The 13,852-nt window shown below is 38.8% G+C and overlaps 1 protein-coding gene across 4 annotated transcripts in view; it reads left to right on the forward strand.

The window, feature by feature from the left end:
- ccpg1 (cell cycle progression 1) overlaps positions 1-12,501 on the forward strand; it is a 47,996-nt gene extending 35,495 nt beyond the window's left edge. For all 4 annotated transcript variants that reach the window (XM_078530347.1, XM_078530349.1, XM_078530348.1 and 1 more), the window contains 2 exons: positions 4,536-5,983; positions 11,455-12,501. In XM_078530347.1, the coding sequence (XP_078386473.1) occupies positions 4,536-5,983; positions 11,455-11,665 (1,659 nt within the window). In that variant the 3' untranslated portion in view covers positions 11,666-12,501. The remainder of the gene's footprint in view (positions 1-4,535; positions 5,984-11,454) is intronic.
- The last annotated feature ends 1,351 nt before the right edge of the window (positions 12,502-13,852 follow it).

The raw sequence follows: 13,852 nt of genomic DNA on the forward strand, positions 1-13,852 counted from the left end.
TCATCAAACAATGGAATAATATTGCAGGAGGTTCTCTTTTTCAGTCACTCGTGAATGGTGTAAGCAGCATTTGCCTTAGTACAGATCCTTGTGGAGCTTCACAGTTTACTACCATCTAGAAAGCTTTTTCTCCCAGTTATCATTACCTTCTGGTTCATTCACTGCGCAAACCAGTTTCAACCCGCTAACTAATTTATCATTTTTTTGAGCATCACCGCTAAACGTCTCACCTGTGCAATTTTATCTGATGCCTTCTGAAAATTATAATATATATTGGCCTGGATTCTGTGGCAATAATGATGGCTTTCACCATCATTACCCCTTTGCAACTGACTAACCTTTGGAGTCTGCACATAAGCAGTTAAAAGCAGAAATCCGGAAGTTGCTGTCAGTGATTCTATGCTTCTCCTATAGGGTGTACTATTGAAGACCAGCCCCCACTCCCCCTGCCCACCCAGACATACAATCATGTAGAAACCACTGATCTGACAATACCACGGTTTTTTATGCCATTGCCTCACTGCAAAACCCATGGAGAAAGTTACATCTTGTTTAATGAGGTACTAAGTTTGTATTTATTGCTGAAAAACCTCTCTGGCCCAGAAAACTAATTTTATATTTGTGCAATGTCAAGTTTCTTCATAAAAAAAATCTCATTTTTAAATTTTAAAGCTTACAATGTTTCAGCTTCTAATCTTGTTTGTATGTCTCAATCATTTATTTCACTCTTGGTAAAATGTAATTAAAATGAAGGATAAACAATACTTTTACTTCTTGGTTTGCTGTCTGAAAACTTCAGTATTCACTTTGCCGCTGACCAGAAAATCCAACCTCTTATGAATGTCATTCATTATTTGGTTACTTCTGAAAGAATTCTGACAAACTGTGTACGCTATTGCTTCTGAATCCATATGATTGCTTCTTCCTAACACCTGTGATCTGTAGGCTAAGGATAATCCTCCATTATGTTCTTCAGCATTTTCCCAATTACAGTTTGTATGTTAACCAGTCTGTACTTTTCATGTCTTGCTTCTTTTATGAATAATTAGATGACATTTAGTATCCTTGTGCCTTCTTAGATTATATACCCAATTAATCTTTATTTCCTTTCTTATATATTCCATCTGTGCCTTCTTGGACACTTATCTGTAATTTACTTTCTTCGTAAAACAAAACTATACAAGTTTACTGTACAGTAGGCTGTCATTTGGTCTCTTGCCTATACTTTGTTAGTGTTTGCTTGTCTTTTAGAATCTTGAGCCATACTGAATATGGAATTTGACTGCAGTGTTCGTTTGTGAAGACTAGATTCTTCACAGTCACTATTTCCCGAACCTCCACAACCTCTATTCAACATTTGTCTTTAACAGGCCTGCCTGGTCTCACATGCTTCTATTTTCTCTCACATCTACAAAATATAAAACTGAAATTGCTTGGGTCACATTATTATTAAAATATTTATTTTTGTAATTTTATTTTGTCTAATTCAAAGAATATTTTAACTGTAGCACCAATATGGTGATATCAGGAGGCAAGGTCAGCTTTGGAAAATCAGAAAGACAAAGCCCCTTTTCAAAGGAATTTGCAAATCAGTGTCATTAACAGCAAAAAGGAGATCAATTGCACTTCTACAAATGTTGTGCTGTAAGATCCTTCACCCTTATACCACAGACCACTTTCTGAATGAACGGACATTTGTGCCATTCATTGTGAAATTCACCAAATCAGATTGATCTTGTGACCTGTTTGTCCTGTTATGGACAGGTGGGGGTTTTATTTAAACAGCCCTGATTTCTCATCTCACCACCCATCCGTAAACAGAAAGGTGTTTTGATTTAGATTTCACCCTTTATAAGTGGTGGCATATTTCCCAACCCCTCAGCTTTGGTGTGATCCAATTTCTATTAATAACCTCACAACAAACTCGAGATAGGGTAAACTCAGAAGGTTAGTTTATTCGCACACACTCAAAATGCTGGAGGGATGTGTTGCTTCATAGCCCCCAGTGCATTCATACAATAAAGGAGGGATAGAGAAAGAAAGCTTTACAGAGCAAAGACCACAAAATAAAGAATTTTTGTTTCATATGAGTCCAGAATCAAAATCCAATGGTGTATTCCTTCACAGAGGTAAGCAGGTTGAAGACTGATGCTGCATAATTCACTTTTCCAGTAGAGGTGACTTCTGTAATGGGCTAGGCACGCAGAGATGAATAAGTCTTGTAGGTGCTGGTACAGAAATTCAGATGTTCCAGCAGAAACAGTGTCTGTGGGGGGGGGGGGGGGAGGGGGTGCAGGAATTCAAACCTGGATAGAGCCCTTCTGAGCTGCTGCTTGCGACAGGGAAAATGTTAGACTGAATGGCAGGACAGTAAGCAGTGTAACTGGTTCCTCCAGGTAGGGGGTCATGTCACATGACTTCCACCTGTCTGGCTTTGACAAATTATATATATTCCTTTGGATTCTTGAGATTGTTAATGTTTCAACCATTAAGAATTTGAAAGGAGATTGTGGGGTCCTTTGTCCTAGCAGACTAGTAGTCTCCATTGGCCAAGCCTAGCTTAGGAAATGTAGGTGGCCTTTGTATAACTTCCTTTGAATTTGATCTCTGCATCCACGGGTAGTTAGCGTCTCTTCAGAGAAACGAGGTGTCAGCTTCTTGGATGTTTCCAGAAAGTTCCTTTTGTTTAGGGTTACAGGCAGATATAGCTTCAGTCTTTTTAAAGTCTTTGTCCAGTTTTTTAAATTCTAGGAAGTAGCCAGGTTGATAACTCCAAAATGTCCCCAAATCCCTCTGGAAAAGTAATTTATTAGTGGTTGTTACACTTTTAAGTTATCTTCTGGTTTACGGCCAAGTGCTCGTGCTTCTCCACTATTGACCAGAGTTGCTACAGAAAACAGCGAGATTGGAATTTCCAGGCAAACTGGAAGTTGCATCCTCCAACTTGAAGCTACTGCAGATGAGTTTTTGTAAAGAAACAGCTACTATAAAACGTAAGATGTGTTTCTTCATCTGCTTCAAGGGTTCACAATACCATGATTTTTACCAAATGTTCTGCGTCAAACATCGGCTCAACTACAGAAGGACAGCTCACTAAGAGTTTATAATGTTAAATGAAAATATTTTGAAGTGTAGCGTATTGTACTCATAGGCAGTAAGTACCTTATGCTGACATTACTGTGCTGCCTCCTCCATACATTGACATTAGAGTCAAAGAGTCATAGAGATCTACAGCACAAAAAAGGGCCCTTCGGCCCATCGAGTCTGCGCCAATCAAACAAGTACTTAACTATTCTAATCCCATTTTCCAGCACTAGGCTCATAGCCTTGTATGCCTTGGCATCACAAGTGCATATCCAAATACTTCTTAAATGTTATGAGGGTTTCTGCCTCTACCACCTTTTCAGGCAGTGAGTTCCAGATTCCCACCACCCTCTGGGTGAAAAAATTCTTCTTCATATCCCCACTAAACATCCTGCCCTTATCTTAAATCTATGTCCTCTGATTATTGATTCCACCACCAAGGGGAAAAGTTCCTTCCTGTTTACCCTACCTATGCCCCTCATAATTTTATACACCTCAATCATGTCCCTCATCAATCTCCTCTGCTCCAGGGAAAATAACCCCAGTCTATCCAATCTCTCCTCATAACTAAAACTCTCCAGCCCCGGCAACATCCTGGTAAATCTCCTCTGCATTCTATCTAGTGCAATCACATCCTTCCTATAATGTGGATTCCAGAACTACACTGTACTCTAGCTGTGGCCTAACCAGCGTTTTATACAGTTCCAGCATAACCTCCCTGCTCATATATTCTGTGCCTCAGCTAATAAAGGCAAGTATCCCATATACCTTCTTAACCATCTTTTCTACCTGTCCCACTACCTTAAGGGACCAGTGGACATGCACACCAAGGTCCCTCTGATCCTTGGTACTTCCCAGGGTCCTACCATTCATCATGTATTCCAGTGCCTTGTTTGTCCTGCCCAAGTGCATCACCTCACACTTATCCGGATTAAATTCCATTTGCCACTGATCAGCCCATCTGACCAGCCCGTCTACATCCTCCTGTAATCTAAGGCTATCCTCCTCACTTTTTACCACCCCACTAATTTTCATGTCATCCGTGAACTTACTGATCAACCCTCCTACATTCAAGTCTAAATCGTTTACATATTACACAAACAGCAAGGGGCCCAACACCGATCCCTGTGGAACCCCAGTGAATACAGGCATCCAGTAACAAAAACACCCCTCGACCATTACCCTCTGCTTCCTGCCACTCAGCCGACTCTGGATCCAATTTGCCTTAGGGTTCTTGCCTTTGTTATCAGTCTCCCATGCAGGACCTTACCAAAAGCCTTGCTGAAGTCCAAGTAGTCTACGTCAAATGCATTCTAAATTTTAATTTATTAAAGATCAGAACTTGGGTCAGAGTTGCTCTACAATATGATTAGTTATTAAACTGTAAGTGTTATGTAAAGGTAATGTAACATTTTACAAATGTACATTTAACAAATTTCTTCTTTGTTTAGTCACAAGGAGAAAACTTGGAAACACGTTTAAAACAGACTGTGGATGAGAAGCTTTCTGTTGAGTCACGTCACCAAACCCTTGCTAAAGAAAACCAGCGTATGAAGGAATCTCTGGAACATGAAGAGAAAGCACTATCCTTGTTGCAAAATGAGCTTCGGAAGTTGAGGGAACAAATTAGGACATTAGAAGGAAAGGGGATGGATGCAGAGACAATCATCACTGAAAACCAGAAGCTAAAGGATCATCTGGAGGAGGAAAAGCAACAGATACAGAGTTTTCTTCAACAGAAGGGGAACCTTGTGACTGAGGCTCAGATGTTAAGAAAGGAATTGGACAAAGAGAGGGAAATTACTGATGCTCTGCGGAAGGAATTGGATTCTTTGAGTCATCTTCAGTCCTCAGCTGATACAGCACAAGAAGGTAAAGATACAGAAAGTTTGCAATCTAGACTTGCAGAACTGGAGAAGAAATTGGACTTTGAGCAGCAACGCTCTGACTTGTGGGAAAGACTTTATGTTGAAGCTAAGGAAGAAAAGGATGATCCCGAATTTAAGAAAACTTCAAAGAAGCAAGACAGGCAGCCAAATCAGGGGTTTTATGGCAAGAGGGGTAAAAAACAGCAACCCAAAGAAAGTTTTATAAGATCATTTAAGAATGGTTTTGATGCTGTGAAAAACTCAACTAAGGAGTTTGTGCGTCATCACAAAGAAAAAATTAAATTGGCAAAAGAAGCTGTAAAGGAGAACCTTAAGAAATTCTCTGATTCCGTTAAATCCACATTCCGACACTTCCAAAACTCAGCAAAAAATTTATTTCACAAAAATAAGAGACGCGAAGAAGCGCAAGATGCAAAGACCAGACGTCAAGGGTTCCAGCAACGCCACAATGAACACCCTTGTAGAACAAACCAGCATGATGTTCACGAATACAAAGATTCCTGTCATTATAAACCCAGAGAAATGGCTCATGAGCAGTTCCAGTACAGTGATACAAGGAAACCTCACAGAATGTACACCAAGGAGCCTCTCAATTTTGAAAGGAGTACAAGTGAACATGATCATTTTGGAAAACATACCTACTACAGGAGCCCCAAGGGTTGCTCTGGTGTCTTTGAATGTGCCCGTCAAGAATCGCTGAGCCTCTTTAATAAAGCCCTTGATCCCATCAAGGTTGAGGACTTCCATAAACTTCTCCATAATTACCTTCAACAGGAGGTGGTTGAGTTCCAACGCTGGAGTGAGCTGGAGAAATTTATAAACCGATTCTTCCATAATGGCCTTTTTATACATGACCAAATGTTATTCTCTGATTTTGTCAATGATGTTGAGGATTACCTTGAAGATATTGCAGAGCGCCAAGAAGACAAAATTGATCCATTTGATGACCTAGACGAATACATCTATAAGCACTTTTTTGGTGACAATTATTTCAATCGATTTGGCCCAAGGTAAGTTTATCAAATCTTAACAAAGTTTGCCTTTTTTTTCTGGGTAAGGATTTTATAATTATTTTGCTGGCATGATTGAAAGGGTACAATTATTTTTGCTTGATATGAAGAATTCTAGCAACGCAATTAAGAGGCTAACATAGAAATTAGTGTTTTTAGTGTAATTGTCAACGTTATTCTGGGATCTCTGTATTTTTTTCAAGAATTTACTCAATTCTAACCATTGAGAACTTGATGTTGATTTAAATCTCATAGTTAACTGTTGAGTACCACTTGTTAGACATGTTTGATGTACTTGGAAATAAATTTACTAAACACTGTTCCTCATTTATGAATTCCGTTAATCCATATGGCAGTTTTAAACAGATAAGATAGATTCTTCTAGTGTAGGCGTTGGCTGATACTTCACAGCTGCTGGGTCAAAATCCTGGAACTCCCTCTCTAACAGCATTGTGGGTGTACCCACATCACATGGACTGCAGTGGTTCAAGAAGGCAGCTCACCACCACCTTCTCAAGGGCCATTAGGGGTGGGCAATAAATGATTGCCTAGCCAGTGATGCCCAGATCCCACGAATTTTAAAAAAACTATAAAAATGTCTGATCTGATGGGATGTGAATCAGGCTTGTTTTACAATGGTTTGATTTGTACCCCAGTGGCCCAGTAAGTTTACCTAGTGATTGTTTCGGCCATGCAAACTGGGTAGGTCAGAGGTTCAGTCCCAGATTTGTGCTGAGTTAGCTGATCTCAGCATGGGCAGCTTTATGAACACTGCAGTTGGTCTTAGCATTCTTGGATATGTCAATCGGGGTTCCCATTCCTAATCACTGTTTAGTGATCACTGCTGGTGGACCACATGGGCGAACGTGAGGACTGTGCATTTTTTTTTGTCCGATGTTTACATTTTCTGACGTACATTTTAGTTGCTCCTGCTCTTGCAATTTGCATATGGCCCAAAGCATGGTTGTAACTGTATTTGTTACTGTCCTCTTAGTTCACAAGGCTCTAATAGAACAAGGCAATAAGTTAGAAGCTCTAAAAAATAAAATTCTGCAGATGCTGAAAATCTGAAATAAAGTCAGAAAATGCTGGGAAATATTTGGTATGTTAGGCAACATCTATTGTAGACAGAAACCAAGTTAACATTTCAGGTCAATGACCTTCATCAAACCGTTGTTGACCTGAAGACTTGGCTGAATATCTCTCTCAACAGGTCAGGCAGTGTCTATGGAGAGAGAAAAATCAAGTTAACATTTCAGGCCATCCCGTCTATTCAATTTTTCTCTCTACACAGATACTGACTTATCTGGTGAGTGTTTTCCAGTATTTCCTGTTATTTTTGAAGTTCTATAATGTGTGCAAGAAGTGGTTTACATTCAAGTAATAATAGGAATTTAAAAATAAGTCTAAGATTTTTGCAGAAAATATAGTCATTAAAATAGACATACCAGGTCACTCTCTCAGCCTCTTTTCCCATTGGCAAACCACAGGCACAGCAATAGATCTTTCGCTCTATAATAGGGTTGCCAACCCTCCTGGACTGGCCGGGAGTCTACCGGATTTGTGGCTTTTAAAAGCAATCCGGGAGATTTTAAAAGGCAAAGGGTTCACTTTGATCCCTCCTTGCTCTTGTTGCCAGGAAAAAAATGAACAAATTGATGACATAAACATAAGTTCAAGTTGATAGAATTGTTTCCCTGCATTATCTTGGAAAAAATACACATTTCTGAAACAATATAATTCACCTCACTCAATGCTTAGAAAATCTCTGATTGGTAAACGTGCCCAAAATTTGAGGTTACACAGCGAAAGTGAGCAAGCTCACCAACAGGGACAGACCCAGGCTGGGCCAACAAGGTGGAACCAGTTCTGAGCCGCTGTTGCACTGCGGATTCGGTTAGTGTGCTGAACACTTCTGGGTTCTGCAAATGGTATTAGGGTGGAGCACGCAACTCTAGCAGTTTGTGCCTTAAGTATTGGCGCGAGATTAAAACAGTTAAATATTGACATTTCAAACACATCTCAGTTTGAGTAGATCTGTCGGAGGTGAGCGAGAAGGATGGAGCTTTCTGTATCCATGCTGAGACCTGTCAGCCAGTTAAAGACGCTGGTTAAATTATTCATATCACTGCATTGGGAGGATAGTCAGAGGACTTTTATAAAGTTTAGCATCACCTCAATTGCAGTTATTGCCAAATTTGATGCACTATTATCTCAGTGTAAGTGTTGTTTTACTTGTTTTCTTCTACTCTTGGAATGTTGAACATAACTTGTGTTGGAAGCCAGAATTAAATAGTTAAAAGTGCCCAAGGTGGTTGTTGCGGGGGAGAAAAAGGAGAAACCAAAAAGGGAAATAAATGTCAAAAAACTTAATCTGGGAGAGCGGCCAAGGGAAATGAGGTGGATGAGAAATTGGGCCAATGAAGGAATTCACCCACTTGCACCATGTCACCAGCTTTCCGTGACATCATTTCTGCTGACGTCTCCCGGAATATGTCCAGCCGAGTTGGCAACCCTGCACCATGACTCTCTAGATCTCTGATCTAGTGATGTCCTGGCCTTCAAAAACTTTTTTCTTAAGTGAATTTTATTTGCTCAGTGTAAGAATCATTAACAGTGGGGAGCAAATGCTTTGCAATTTGGGCAACCAATGTCCATACTAGAAACTTGCACAATCAGATGCAGATTCCTTATTCTTCAACGACAATGTGCCTTAGGCTTTGAGGAAACCACTATTGATGCAATCGCTTCATTTTTTTTCCACAAATATATCTCTCATCTTGACATGAGGGGTGACGTTGTAAAGAAAGAGCAGAATTAACCTTGTGGGGATGGGAGAACTTTCTTTGCAACCCACCGTGTTAAATGAGAATCTGTATTAAGAAGCAGATGAGTAAGTCTGGTACATGGCAGTGGATTTTGATATTTTCAACATCGAGGTGGCTATTATGATACATGCTGCTCTGTGCAGATCCTTGCTCTACAGTGAAGGCAGATGTCCACAGTATAGCTGATGAGGGACAGCTAGAGGAGGAAAGAGGTGGCTCCATGATCAGGATGATATGGGCTGAAGGAAATTTTTCTGTTGAAAGGCTTTTGAGTTTTGAAATGTAAAAGAGAACAGTTTTAATGCACCATTTATATAGCATGAGCTTAAGCTGCATTGGGATTTTGTTGACATTAAAGGGAGCAGACTAGGGAACTCTGTTTTGGAAATGTAACGGAAGTCCATTGACTGGAGGTTTTGGGAGCAAAGGTAGTCATTAAATAAATTTGAAAAGCAGGCTGATGGGGTGACCAGGAGTTAGGGCCCATTGGATGGTAATCTTGAGGCTGTTCTGTTGATTGTGATCCAGAGCTTTCTGCAAGTTGATTGTGAATGGACTGTCAATCTTGTATTTTTTGCAGGTTGTGGTCTGGAATTATTGGGCAGGCAATAGCTAGGGTTACAGGTGAGCGCAGTGCTTTAAGATGTTGGAGCACAATATAGCTCATAATTTGCCATATGGAGTTTTGGTTATCTGAGTGATTAGTGTCAGCTGTGATTTACAATGACCTACTTTTATGGAATATGTTTAAATGGCGACAGGATTTGGTGCAGTCTTTCTTGGCTGTGGTTGTGACTTGATCTTGGTGTCATTCATTCTCCACTGTGAGTTAGTGTTATACAGTTTATTTGCTCCCTTTAGATCCCTTAGAGGTTTGCTTTCCTTTTGCAGTCAGAAATTGGTTGAATTTGGAGCAACACGTGTTGATGCTGAAGAGGCAGCAGGTGTATAACTGCAGGAGAGGCTTGAGGAGCAAAGCAGGAAGTCGGGGCAAGGGCAGTGACAAAGTTGTAAACTGGACAAGCAAGAGTGGTAGTGGAATATTACCCTGGTGAACTAAATTAATCAATGTAGATAAAGTAGAGTTATTGACAAAAAAGATACCAACAAGTTACTGTCCTTGTAGTGGTTAGTGAAGCACTAATGAATGATAGCACATACTGGTTTGGGCCAGCTGCTGAACACTGAACGTGCTAAGATTGAGACCAAAATTACCCAGCAACTGCTTATTAGCACTGGGTGCTGATGGTGAGATCAGACCCTGTAATCAAAGTTTCAAATCATTATTGCTATTGACACTGTTGTATGACACTAAAATGTAGAATCTGGTTAGATCCAAACTATAGCATCTATCAGCCCTCAACATGGTGCAGTGCCACCCACTCTGCTTTAGCTGACAACAGTATACCATATCTTGAATGCTGACTGACCTATAATTATAAACTATTTTGGGCTTGCCACTCAATAACTAACCTTCAGAAGCTCTAATTAACTAAATCTCCTTTGCCAATCTATAACCACCAGAATGGAATTGTCTGTATGCATGATTGTTCACTCACTGGACTGATCATGGGTCAAGATCATCTTATACACTGAAAAATAATTCTATAAACTACTTAATCATCATGTAGAACAGACTTGCCTGCCATTCTCTTGTTTGAGTTCACTGCCATCATATCAAATTAATATCTGTGCTAAATTGTGAAATATTTTCATTTTTGCCAAACAACCATTATGCCTGGGGGAAGGTAATTGCTTAAAGGTTTAGATGCAGAGTCAGCTCCCTCTCTACAATCTTAAAAGAATCCAACTGCAATATCTTTCATCTGCCACGCAAACTATCCTTGTACTATCTCTGAGTGTAATGGTCATTTTGGACCTAAATTATTAGTCTTGTGCTGTGGAATGCCATATTCAGTCAAAAATAGATTGATCGTATCAATATTTATTTCATTTAGATCTCACCTGCAGTGTGAGAGAAAATTAAAATAACTCTCATTGGCTCAATTAAAAATGGAGCATAATTTATATATATTTCCTGGTGATAGGGTGTTAGAATATATTTTCAAAAACTGCTGGGCTGCATAGTCATGCTTGCTTTGCCTATACTTCAGTGCAAAAATGTCAAAAGGGTCCTTTGATTAAATTAATCTGTTTTTCAAATTAGAGGGGAGGTGGTATTGTCACTGGACAGGTAATCCAGAGACCCAGGGTAATGCTCTGGTTTCTGAATTCAATAAAAATCTGGAATTAAAAGTCTAATGATTAAAGCAAAGCATGAAAGCATTGTCGATTGTCATAAAAACCCATCTGGTTCACTAATGTCCTTTAGGGAAGGAAATCTACTGTCCTTAACTGAACTGGCCTACATGTAACTCCAGACCCACAGCAATGTGGTTGACTCTTAAATGCCCTCTGAACAAGGCAATTAGGGATGGGTAATAAATGTTGGCCTAGCCATCAAAGCCCACATTCCATGAACAAATAAAAAAAATACAAGATTATATTGCTGCTTGGAAAATAGTGAAAGCACATAAAATATATCTTGCAGAAATGCTAATACAGAATTGAGCATGCAGTGACTGCAGTAAAATTTGTTTGTTACTGAAAAAGCAATAATGAGCTTTGCTTTTGTTCTTGCAGTCGACTTTATGATGCTGGTAAATACAAACCATATGGAAGGCAGTCATCTAAAAATGCAGATGGCTCCAGATACCAGAGACATGAAAGGAAACATCAGCCTGCTTATTACCATAGGGAACGTAAATGGAACAAGCCAGGCCGTACCAATGGAAGACACATGGCAAATGTTGAAATTGAGTTGGGCCCAATGCCTTTTGATCCAAAATATTAATGGGTTTTAGCTGTATAATTGTGTGTTTGAAAATGTTCAGACTTATCTGACTGCTGTTTGTGATACATGCCTAAGAATGATGACAATTTTTTCAAACAATTTGCATCTCATTTGACTTTGAATAATAAGACAGTAGAGGTAGTTATACTAATAACTTTCCATCTGTATTTGCAAAGTACTGGTCAAAAACTTCCTAAGCAGTTCTATTGTGCAAGTATGTTATGCTAAACATAGTTTGGCATGACAGAAGAGACTTAAATTTGCAGGATCTTTAATGTATTTACTAAGTCTTTGTGTACTGGTGTATGTGCATGAGATTGCAAGTCTCATTTCTTCCTTAGCAAGTTTGTAATTTGCTATCATGTGAACGTAAATTCCATAAGGTGTAAATTATTAATATTGGTGTGCAGAATTTCCTTTATTTTGAAGATTGTAATTTTATTCTGTGGTGAAAATTAGCCCTTTTTTATTCTTACCTTCCCCCTCTTGTGAATGATTTTGCACAGATTCTATTGGGATTTCTGGGGGTAAAGAGATGGGTTATGCTTTTAATTTGAATTCAGTTACATTGCTGCAGCTACATACCTTTTTCCATTTGACATTGTGAACAATTGTAGGCAAATTACAATATTAAAATCAGTTGATCAGTTGATGGCTTAACTCAGTGTTCGTTTAAGAAACAGCCATGTGTTGTGAGTTTGTATGTGCTTCCAAATATATTAACCAGGAAGGGTCCTAAAATATTTTACGTGTGTACAAATCTCTCTTACTGGATAGCTGCAAGGCCAGATATGATTACTGTAAAAAAAATAATAAATTCTGTAGTTTTGAAATAACTTTTTCACTGGTTTTTTAACTACTTGGTTTTGAAACAGCTTTACAACCATCGTTTTGAGTTTCTTGATCAACCCATCAACAGTAAACCCATCTCTAACAAAGAAAATGTTTATATTGGGGCCAAGATATTTAAAAAGAATTTTTTTTTGGGCGGGATCTTGTTTTCACTGCTATGGTTAGCTGATTTTCTGCTAAGTGGTAATAACAAAAAACACAATCCTACTAAGCTTATAAGTTATTACTATGTGTAAGCTGTACTAGTGTGTGATTGAATATATTCAGTCTTATCTGACTACTGATTGTGATACGTGCTTCATGTGTCCCAGCTTATAAGTACCAATGGTAGAGGCTTCCTGCTGAAACTTAAGAAAGGAGCAATGGAGTACCATTTCTAATTCAGAACCCTATTCTTTTGGAGGAGGCTCAGGGTTAATTCTGGGAGAGCTGAAACTTGTGACCAGCAGGTATTATCTCTTGCTACAGTAAACACTTATAGCCTCCAGAATGCATAAAAGTACACTTAAAAATAATATTTTTATATTTGCATTTTAGATGTGCAGTACATCTTTATAATATACAGATCTTCTATTAGCTTGCTCACATACCAATATAATTTAGTGCCATAAATGTTCATATAATTTAGCACATTATACTCCATCACCTCTGCTCTTGAAAAGTATCTATCTCTATGAAATTTCAGGTAACACGCACCTGACATGGAGCATCGCCCACTGGGAGTGCATAGTGGGCAATGAGTCTGTACTGCGCTCACTTTTCCTGAGCAGAAAATTATTGGGAGTCTGTCCTTACTTTCCGATGTAATTCCTCTGTAATAAATCCCCTGTATTTCTTTTAGGATCATAGATGTGAATCAGAAGAGTCCTACATTTTTAAGGAGACTCTCTGCTCAATATTAGAATTAATGTGTGCTGTTTCAACCTTTTTGATTAGTTAGATCCATTTACTCTGGGGGTGAGATCTTAGGTATCCTGTGTTTCCTATGTTAACCATTTGAATTCTTGGACCAATATATTTTGCTTTGTGCAAACATATATTTTAATATAATCAAATCATTTAGCATTACTGTACATTTTGTCTAGTCATTTACTACAGGTCGAATATTCTTTATCTGAAAGCCCTGGGCTGATTTACATTTTGGATTTCAGATAATTTCGGTTTGCGGGTACCACATATAAACTTACATTTCAATAGCCTAAACATAGGCTAGCTTTAGTCTAAAATCAATAAAATGGCTCAAAAAGTAAGCTGTATCACTGAATAATAAATAGAGTACCTGTAATAAATTTTCTAATTGACATTTCACCACAAAAATCACAAGATAAACGTACA

Source organism: Cetorhinus maximus, chromosome 26, assembly GCF_964194155.1.
Source record: "Cetorhinus maximus chromosome 26, sCetMax3.hap1.1, whole genome shotgun sequence".
In the NCBI taxonomy this organism is placed as follows: Eukaryota; Metazoa; Chordata; class Chondrichthyes; order Lamniformes; family Cetorhinidae; genus Cetorhinus; species Cetorhinus maximus.